The 10998-nt window shown below is 46.1% G+C and overlaps 1 protein-coding gene across 1 annotated transcript; it reads right to left on the bottom strand.

Annotated features, from left to right (window-relative positions):
* Positions 1-873: 873 nt before the first annotated feature.
* Positions 874-2022, bottom strand: LOC124653633 (myb-related protein Hv1-like). Its single transcript, XM_047192700.1, has 2 exons — positions 1647-2022; positions 874-1536 (listed from the first exon to the last, which is right to left on the bottom strand). Exons 1-2 carry the CDS (start codon positions 1907-1909, stop codon positions 1056-1058), a joined length of 744 nt encoding a protein of 247 aa, XP_047048656.1. The 5' UTR covers positions 1910-2022; the 3' UTR covers positions 874-1055.
* Positions 2023-10998: the final 8976 nt, after the last annotated feature.

Genomic DNA, 10998 nt, shown 5'->3' with positions numbered 1-10998 from the left:
GTGTATAGATACATCCAAATTTAGATAAATCCCAGACGGAGGGAGTACCATATTTAGAACGAATGTTTTACCATAGTGTTTTTTAAGGGAAGTTAACCCCGGCCTGTGCGTGCACACAGCCTTAGGAATTCTGTACTAAAAAACTCACTTTGGAACATGCATTGTATTCCCTCTGTTTTAAAATTGAACATCCTCCAAGTTTGACCAATAATATAAAGATCTAGGATACCGAAAAAATATCGAGATTCAACATAAAATAAATTTTCATAATATATTTGTTGCATGTTCTAGTCCTTAGTTTCCTTCCTTATATTTGATCAAACTCTATAAGATTTAACTTTTAGTTAAATTTATAATCCTTCTTCATCGAACCGGGGAGGTGGTACAAGTTCAGTAACTACAGGCTTACTGTGCACACTAGCTACCGAAAAGAAGACGTCGAAAGCAGAGGAGCGCACACTAAACCTACCTAGTGCAGCCACACGGTATCCAACCCAAAAAGCAGGTCACAACACAAAGCGTGGTCTAATCTAAGATCACGAGGGCGCTTTACCGAAGCTGCAGGATTAGGCAAAGGTCACATGCGTCCACGCGGCAAGGTCGCCTCCAAAAATCAGGTTCAGTGGCCCGGTCTCGAGATCAGCACCCGCACACACGGGGCACACTGAATCTAGCCTACTCCACCTGGGAAAAGAATTAGCAGTAATCGCCAGCTTCAGCTCTGCACGATCTTGCATTTGTTGTTTTAACAGTAGTTAATTGACTGTCAAGTTACTAGACAGTGACCCGCTCCACGATAATTTTTGATCTTTCAATACAACACTGATTGTCGAGCTACAGTAACCTAGCGGCACCAGGTGGTGGTATTGCTCATGATTAGTCAACGGTAATTACACGGGGACGAACAAAATGGAGCGACAAGATAGAGCAGGGGATCGAGCAGTAAGATCTTGGCGACAAGATCCTCCTCCTCTCACCCTTTCTTCTTGTCTCTCTTTTCACTCAACTATTTTCACCTACATCCAAGTCACAGAACAAATGAGGAAGAAGGAAGCTCATTTCATTTCGAGGCTTCTGAAGTCGAGCATGGCGGTCCGGAAGCCGAGGAAGCTGCTGCACTTGCAGTCGGTGCTCTTGGGCAGGCCGCCCAGGCTGCAGCTGAAGCAGACGCCGACGCCGGCCTCCCGCTTCACCACCGGCTTCTCCTCTTGGATCGGGGGGCTGATGCAGAGGTCCAGGTTCAGGTCCGGACACTTGAGCGGCTTCCCCTGGCCCCACTCCATCTGGTGGGTGATCGCCGCCGGGGCCATCTTGGGCTCGTCTCGCCGGAACACGGCGCCCTTGTTGTCCTCCCTGGCCGCCGCGGCTGCCGCCTCGAACGATATGGTTATGTTGGACCCGTGCTGCTCGTTGATCGACCGGTGCGTCACCGGGTCGATGCCCCGGCTCATCAGCTTCCGCCTGATGTGCGTGTTCCAGTAGTTCTTGATCTCGTTATCCGTCCTCCCCGGCAGTCTCCCGGCGATCAGGGACCATCTGCGTCATCAAACAGAAGAAGCCGTTTAGCAGCAGACAGTAGTAAAGCTATGTTCTTTATGGGTGACATGCATGTAAAAACACAAACAGGATCATGGAGATGGACGTACTTGTTGCCCAGGAGGCTGTGGAGCTTGATGATGAGCTCGTCCTCCTCCTCGCTGAAGTTGCCACGCTTGAGGTCGGGCCGCAGGTAGTTGATCCACCGGAGACGGCAGCTCTTGCCGCACCGGAGGAGTCCCGCAGCCTTGGGCAGAGAGCGCCAGCAGCCCTCGCCGTGGGCCTTGATGTAGGCGGTGAGCCGGTCGTCCTCCTCCTTGGTCCACGCGCCCTTGTTGGTGTGCGCCTTCTCGCAGCACGGCGACCTCCCCATGGCTGACTCCTCACTGTCTCAGAGTCAGCTGATGCCGCCGGTGACAGACACAGACACTTTGCTTTCCCTCTGCTCCTCCTCCTCCTTCCTTTTTCTGGTGGTGGGTTTTGCAGTGGAAGTTGTTGTTGCTGTTGTTGTTGGGTGCTAGCTATAGCTGCGTAGGAGAGGTGGGTGAAGGAGAGAGCTGGATTTTATAGGCTCGATCCGGGAAGCTGGTCTTCTAGAGGCTGAGTTGGTGAGAAAAAGGTTAGGCTGGTAGGCCTCCCCTCGCCCCCAGGTCATGACCTCATCACCTCACCCGTTTGTTTGTTTACCAGCTTAGTACAAAAGAGCCGCAGTGACAGCCATGTGTGTTGTGTGCCTGTGCCTGCCTGATTCACAGACCTCGGAGCAAGGTAGGTGTAAAGTGTGATGTAAGCTTTGGCCTGCCTGCCTGATGCCTACCTCTTGGCGCGTTCGGTTTTAACAGCTAACTAACCGCATCATCCACCACCACCGCCACCGCACCCGGCCGTGATGCCTCCATATTCCTAATTTCTGTTGATGCCCGTATGCCTGAAGCTCCTCCTGCAACACCTCGTGAAACATAAACTAGTTAGGGGTTCTGTAAAGACACATTATATCCAAAACTAAATGTGCCACATCAGCGAGCAAGGAGATTATCAATGAGAATTAGATGGTACAATAATACAGCCCCTTCTTATTTATGTTTCCTTCTTCCAAATTCCTTGATCTCGTGTGTATGATGCAACCTCCAATAATGCCTTCTTTTATCACATACTGATATCCGTTTGGTGAGAAGATACCCTATTATATGTAAGAATGTAAGGTACAACTCTACTCGTATAAACAAAAAGACAGCATTCTTAGGGCCTCTTGTGATTTTGTGACCCAGGTGCAATTTGTGTGCTCTACATGATCAGATGTTGAATGATGGAGTCTATGAGGGGTGTTTGTTATTCTCCTACGCAATTATGTCAGCACGAAAATGATCCGGCGCGTATACTACACCAGAGCAGCAGTTGTATACGGGTCATTCATGCATTAGAAAAAACCGCCCTGATCTCACCAGCTCCAATCATCTTAGCATCATTTCTTCCTTTAACAATGGAAATGTTCTGGTGCACCCATACAAGCCAATGTGCATATTGAAAACAGGATGAGGTGTTAAACAATGGGAAGCCCTCGTCATAGACTTTAAGTTTCCTTGTTTATTCTTGAATAAAATATGCTTAAGCAGAATATGTATCTGGACGCTGCCTACCTGAATTTTATTTCGCCACCCACCGTATTTGTTCTTTGTCTTCCGTAGTATAATAGGTTTGCAGAATCATAAGTAGTGCCAATTTTGCCATAAGTCTGATGGAACTACTTTCGTGTGGAACATTTCTGCTTTATATACTCTAAACTGGATAGTTCATCTGTTTGGTCAACCCTATATAAAAAATTCACCAAACTCATCACTCCTGCAACTGCTACATATTTCTTTCTAGCAAGGCAGATCTTCAGGATATCTTATTTATATAGGCAAATCCACATGGCAATACATTATAGGCTAATCAACATGGCAATAGACAACATTATCAGTGATCCCTAATAAGGACATCCTTACAATTATGGTCACAACTTATTCCAGTTCTGTAAAATGTGCTTTGCCGTTGCTCCTAGAGAACATATATAAATACTGAATTTTACTGTACTGAATTTTCCACAAATTAGGAATTACTCTGCAGTACTAAAGGCTGTGGGCATCACATCCTGAGGAAGCAGATGAAATTATGACTTGCTGAGGTGGACCATTAATTGTTACTTGTTAGGAGAAACTTACATATCCGTTACAAATCCAGATGGGCTTACATAATATGTCTACCTAATATATTCTTTTGGGATGGTTACCAAACTCTGGACCATAGTTGGTTGGGTGTATGGCGAGGAAATATCCTAAACCATTAGCTTCAGTTGGGGCCAGAATGATTGGGACTTCACACTCCACAATGGTCCTCTACATGAAAATGTCCAAGCTTCCTATACCACCACCCTTAATTTCTTTCTTGCAGGGATTGGTTGATTACAACTCCAGATCTAACTCCAAATTCTATTCTTTTGAACATACGAACATGCCGACCTGGTTTCTACCTGATTTTCTATGCTAATTCAAGATAATAGATATTCACTTAGACAAAACTACGGATATTTCACCACATGTCAGGGGATGGTTGCATCACTTCGCGGCACAAACCTATTGCCAAATCCATAACAGGAGGAATATTTCGAAAATAGCTGCATCTCAACCTAATGCAGTAAGGGTGCATGTACCAATTTAATTTGCCTACCATGCCAACCAGAAAGCAAGTCAGAGTATTAGACACCAAACTGCTTTATTGCATAGCCATCAATAACTAGTCCTTATTATGGGCTCTAACTAGTAATAGCCTAATAGGCTAGCTGGCCAAGTTTGGGGTCGTGTCATTTTGGTATCCGCTGATTTAATACGCTCTGAAATGGCTATTCCTTCGGTCCATCAAATTAAATCAAGTTAACCATTTCAACTGTACCCTGTACCTTAATCGCCACCTCACAACAAAAAGGAGTTCCGTTCCTAAGCAAAACCTATTAGCCTGAGCCCTTTAGTTGTTAACTGGTAGGCACTAGTTCTAGAAAGCATGGAGGCTGGCAAGATGAGGAAAGTAGGGAAATGGTTTGTGGTTGTCTAGTTGAGGAGTGGTGTCTGCAAGTTTATGTGCAGTAGTTCTACCTTCCACTTCTCAGCCACGCACTTGTGGTGGAAGACTCCTTTGTGCAGGCTGGGCTGTTTTGGGTTAGGGGAAGGGAAAGATGGAAAGGAGAGAGGTAGGTCTAGGCCACCCTTTTGGTGTCATCTCTACAAGGGAGGCATGGCCGATTAGGCAACCCCACCACATGGACATGGCCCAAGCAGAAACAGCACTTATCCGTGACTCCTCTCTCCCAACCCCCTCTTTGTTTCCTCCTACCTACATGCCCCTTATATGCCTGCATAAAGCTCCAAACTCTCTGTGGCATCCCCCTTTTCACCCATAAGCCTCTCTCTACCTACCAGTCCTTGCATTCCTCCATGCAATCGGCTATTATTAGGTTAGGTGTGGTGTTGGTCTCCAGTATTTCAACCCAAATTCATGAGCTAGCAGTTTCCTGTCGCTGACCATGAGCTCTGATTTCACAGTGCTTCTTTTATGAATGTAGATTCGATAATACTGAATGCAAGAACCAGGTTGGTCAATTAGAAATTGGAAAATCAACTGACTGTTTTTACATTTGGCCCAGGAATCATAAACTTTGTGCTCTTCTGGCTGCAACACAATGTTTTAGCCCTTCCACGTGGATGGTTGGCTGTTGAACTGACTAGAAAACCTTCCAACACTAGCCCTCCACTAGCAGATGGACTTTGACCGCCTTTAAACAACTAACACAGAATGGGGGAAAAGGTGCTTTTTCTAGTCCCACTGTCCAAGACCAATGTTCGTAACTCCAAATCACAGGTCAAACAAAAGTCAGTACACATAATGCTTTTATCATTTGAATGGACATAAAGAGATCCAGATCATGAAGATCTGGACTTCAGATATTTGGACTTGTAAAAAACCGTGAGGCTTACTGTGACTGCCGATAGCATGTTTTTCCAGTCATGACTATTTAATCAGTGCCATGCAACAATTAAACTTTCCTAAAGATTAGAGTTGGTGGTCAGTCCAATCACTCCTATCCTTATTTATCTTAACCCTGATAAGTGGACCATACAAACCTAGGATCATAACAGCAAGCTAGCATTATATAAATACAAAAGCATGAAAATCTATTAATTTGTCATATAAATACAGCTTCAGTAAACTATGTTTCACATTGTTTTTTGCTCCCTCATGTGGCATGAGCGTCTTACTAGTTTACTCAAAAACTCATGTTTTCATAGCAAAGGTGGACAATCTTTTCAACGGTAACATAGAGAAAATTGCAGCTAACACCATGCTTTGTGACATTTGTTGCACCAAACACGGAAACAAAACCTTTTTTTCAGCTACCACAGATTGTGCCCTAACTTTTTGCACCTAGCCCAAATGAACAGCTTAACCTTGTTAACATGTTATCTGACGGGTCGGGCTCTGTTTACTCACATGGCGTCTAGTGTGGAAACCTTTTTTCATGGGACGGAGAGAGGTGGGTGCGGGCAGAGATAGGGTTTCGCCCCTGCTCCCCCGGGGGGACGAGACAGGAGCCTCGTGAAGCGTTACCGACCTCTCCTCCGCCATCACCCACCCCCTTTCCTTTCATTATCTCTCCATTTGTTAGCTTTTAGGAGGGGGGCAAAGAAGAAGAACCCTAGGTTGCCTCCCCAGATTTTGGGCTCGGATCGACGTGCAAATGCAGCTCTACAGCAACTGTTCTGCCTCCTGATTTTTTTTTATTCGTTCAGCTGTGGTAAGGAGGTGTGGACTATGTGGTGGGCCTGTGGATGGCCACGCTGGACGCCACACTAGCAAAACTGCGGGCCCGGCCCAGCGGTTAACATGTTAGAAAGGTTAAGCTGTTCATTTGGGCTAGGTGCAAAAAATTAAGGCACAATGTGTGCAAGCTGCAAAAAAGATCGTGTATCTGTGTTTTGTGCAACAAATGCCATGTAAGATGCAATTTTCTAAATTTGTTAGCATCCTCGATGATGAAATGCGTTTGTCTTGATTACTAACCATTTCAAATTTCCAATGTTAAAACCATTCCATCCACACAAGTACGCACCGCAAGCATTAGAGCACAAGCTGAAGTTAAACACACTTACCGTTTCTGTTCCACTGCTTCCTCAGAAATGTTAACATCGGTCTCCCCCTAACTTCCTTTGATAGTGACTGAAGTAGTGATTTTTTTCTGTGGAGAAAAAAAAATCAAAACTCCATATATCCTAATACCATTGAGCTCTTCGAGATTTGTTTAGAATAATAGTTGCCGTTATCTTTCCTGTTGTAGCATGTCGTTACTCGCAGGTAAAGTATATTCATTTATTACTGATACTGACTAAAGGAAAGTGATATTAAATGGCTAATTGCAGCAAAAGGTCAAGTTTTACAACTACAACTAAACAGAGTAGCATAACCAACTGAACCTTTACTAACGATAAACTAATACCCCAGATCTACAAATTCAGATACATACAAATGGTTGGTCAGGTTGATCCATCTGCAAGCAAATACAATAATAGATATCCTAACTTAGTCTGTTGTCCTTTCTTAACTACTGCTAGACCAACTCATTTTAAGTTGAGTACAGGTGTATCTATTGATAATCATCTTCTAATAAATAAAATACATAGTATTTATTTCAGCAGCATGGTCTGATTGGTAGGTGAATAATGGAGTGGCCCCAGAAATACCCAAAAGAAACGTCGGGAACACTAGCACATAATCATTGCGAGACCAAAAGTTTTGAGACTTTACAGTGGCATAAATACAATTTTGTTCGCTTGTATTTCCTTTTCCAACTTGACTAGAATGCCCTCATCTTTTGTGCATAACCCTCCAACCATGTATCAATCTTTATTCTTGTCTGACCAATCTTATTAACAGGGGGCCGCAGGTGTTGGCTACTTAAGGCAAACACTAGCACATAATCATTGTGAGACCAAAAGTTTTGAGACTTTACAGTGGCATAAACACAATTTTGTTCGCGTGTATTTCCTTTTCCGACTTGACTAGAATGTCCTCATCTTTTGTGCATAACCCTCCAACCATGTATGATGTATCAATCTTTATTCTTGTCTGACCATCTTATTAACAGGGGGGCGCAGGTGGTTGGCTACTTAAGGGCGTCTTTCTAGTAATATCAAGTCACGGTGATAATGATTTTTAGATTGTTCAACTTTTCCCATTTGCAATGTCATGTTATAACAGCCTGCAGACACGGTAGATCCAGGGGAAAGAATTAACAGAAAAACAATAGGAAAATGTTGTAGCTATACAAGGATGGCTGTCGAATACAATACGAAAGCTCCATTATGATATCGCTACTCTCCTTACGAATATGGTATTAGAATACCAGCAAGCACCACCCTGCAAAAGTAGTACTCCCTCTAATAGGTGTCGGAGTTTTAGTTCAAATTCGGAGTAAATTGAACTAAATCCCTGGCAGTTATTATGCATCGGAGGGAGTAATTACATTCCCACTTGAAGGTGCATTTAGTTATTAGCTATGTATAGACATATTAGCACTGTATCAGGGTTGTCATCACATCCATATCGCACCGGTCACATCAGCATACAAATCCAAGACCGCAACGGTACATGGAATTTGATTAGAGATTTGGGTGCACATACATGACTCTAGAGCAACCACTGTATCATGGAAACGAGCTGCTACAGAACAGTGGCATTCTTATTAGTACTGGCTACAAGAGGGCCCTGGTGGGGATCCATTATATGCTAAGCCACGCCACCAGATCAGATGTAACACATTTACATCGTATTCAACCGACACGGAAAATAAAATGGTGTCGAACTACTATGCTGCGTAGTATGATGCCATAAAGCGGCGTAAGAGTTACTATAATGGCACAACAATGCCTGCGAGCATTTAACAGAATTTAAGTTTTTACTAGCACTCACATGCCTTTAAGGTAATGCCTTCCTGGTTTGCACGCTTGAGCCAATCGTCCCCGTTCCAGCTTCGCACGCACTGCAGCGACGCCCTGGAAACAAACATAAACTAAAATTTAATACTCTCTGCACTCAATTGCATCACCACATCAGCTCCGTACACGGTACATCCCTCCAAGTCCTTGCAGTGAAACCAACTAGAATTCGCCGAGCAAGTTCAAGGAAGAAAAATGCTCACATATGCGTAGCAGACCTAGTTGGTGCCAATGCCCATCCAGTCACACACTCACACGCCCATTAGCCGCTACAAACTAGCTCCGCAGCCAGAACTGCAACACCCTCGCCTTGCTGCGCTTCTGCATTCCGTCGAACACCACATGGGCCAGTCAACGGCTGCCAGCGCCAAATCGAGAAACGAAATGGCGACCGCCACGAGACGTATCTCGCATACACCAGAGAGTCACCAGCGCCAGGCGCGGGACACGGCACGCGAACCGAGTGCTCTTTCGACGGAGGGTGACGTCGAGGGCGCCACCCGACTCCGGCGCCGCACCGATGAGGCGAGACAATGTGAAGGGAAAATGATGAAGAAACCATGGCCTGTTAGCTTGGGCCCTATCTTTTCTTTAGCACAATTAGCAGGCTCTAATCACAGCTAAACGGGCCGCACAGGCGACGAGTCTGGCCCGGCCCGGCCCATCTCGGTCATGGCGACGCCACACAACGGCTAGTTTCACAAACGGCTAGTTTCACCAACGGCTAATCCCCAACGGTCGGACAGGCGAATGGATTCATATATTTCGAAATGGAAACCGATGCTTTCCTCCCTCCCAGTGTTTGTCCGCTTCCTCCTCCTCCCTCCGCCGCCGTTCTTGAAACCCATCCAGATCTTCGCGAGGGCGCCGCCATGATGCAGCAGCAGCACCACCACCAGCTCGAGCAGTGGCTCTCCGCCGGCGGCGGCGTGGGTGGGATGCTGCGGCCGACCATCCTATTAACAGGGGCCACAGGTGGTTGTCTACTTAAACCCATACTATCAATCTAGAGAAGCATAAATTGTTCTAAGGTCTGCATACCAGGTCCATGAGAACACAAGTTACAGGTAGCCTCAATGCTAATAGATCCGTATCGATGCTTTAGTGCAGCTAACCTATAGCAAATTGTGTATTTTACGACCCTGCAATTGTCGGATATTTCGTTTAAGGCATCTTTCTAGTAATATGAATGCATGGTGATGATGAGGCTGATTGTTAGATTTTTCCCATTTGCAATATCATGTTATAACAGCCTGCAGACACGGTAGTTCCAGGGGAAAGATTTAACAGAAAAACAATAGGAAAATGGTCTAGCTATAGAAGGAGGACTGTCAAATACAATATCGCTACTCTCCCTACGAATATGGTATAGAATAGCAGCACGCACCACCGTGCAAAAATAGCAATTACATTCCCACTTGAAATTGCATTTAGTGATTAGCTGTATAGACATATAAATTAGCCCTGTATCAGGGTTGTCATCGGTCACATCAGCATAGAAATCCAAGAGGGCAACACCATAAAGCGGCGTAAGAGTTACTACATTGGCACAACGATGCCTGCGAGAATTTAACAGAATTTAAGTTTGTAGCACTCACATGCCTTCCTGGTTTGCACACTTGAGCCAAATGTCCCCGTTCCAGCTTCGCACGCATCGCAGCGACACCCTGCAAAAAAGCGTAAACTGAAAATTAATTCCTCTCTGCACTCATTTGCATCACCATATCAAGTCTGTCCATCCCTCCGAGTTATTGCCGTGAAACCAACTGGAATTCTTCGAGCAAGTTCAAGGAAGAGAAACTAACATTTGCTTAGCAGACTGCAGACCTAGTTGGTGCCGATGCCCGTCCAGCCAGAAACACCCTACGAACTAGCTTCGCATCCGGAACTGCAACAGCCGCCCCTTGCTGCGCCTCCGCATTCCGTCGAACACCTCGTGGGCCTGTCAACGGCTGCGAGCGCCAAATGGAGAAGGAAATGGCGACTGCCACGAAACGTATCTCGCATGCGCCGGGGAGTCACCAGCGCCAGGCGCGTGACACGGCACGCGAACCGAGGCCTCTCGCGGCGGAGGCGGCGTCGACGGCGCCGCCCGACTCCGGCGCAGCGCCGGTGAGGCGAGACGATGTGAAGGGAAACCGCGGCCTGTTAACTGGGCCGTATCTTTTCTTTAGCACAATTAGCAGGCTCTAATCACAGCTAAAACGGGCCACACAGGCGACGAATCCCGGCCCGGCCCAGCTCGGTCCGCCCAACGGCTAGTTTGGCAAACGGCTAATCCCAACGGTCGGACGACCGAACGGATTCATATATTTCGAAATGGAATCCGATGCTTTCCACCTCAGTGTTCGTCCGCTTCCTCCCTCTCCTCCTCCTGCCTCCGCCGCCGGCCCCTCCGTTCTTGAAATCCAATCCAGATCTTCGCGAGGGCGCCGCCATC

This window comes from Lolium rigidum, chromosome 5 (genome assembly GCF_022539505.1).
Source record: "Lolium rigidum isolate FL_2022 chromosome 5, APGP_CSIRO_Lrig_0.1, whole genome shotgun sequence".
NCBI lineage: Eukaryota > Viridiplantae > Streptophyta > Magnoliopsida > Poales > Poaceae > Lolium > Lolium rigidum.
Note: the sequence above shows the minus strand (reverse complement) of the source record. Positions and strands in the feature narration are given on the sequence as shown.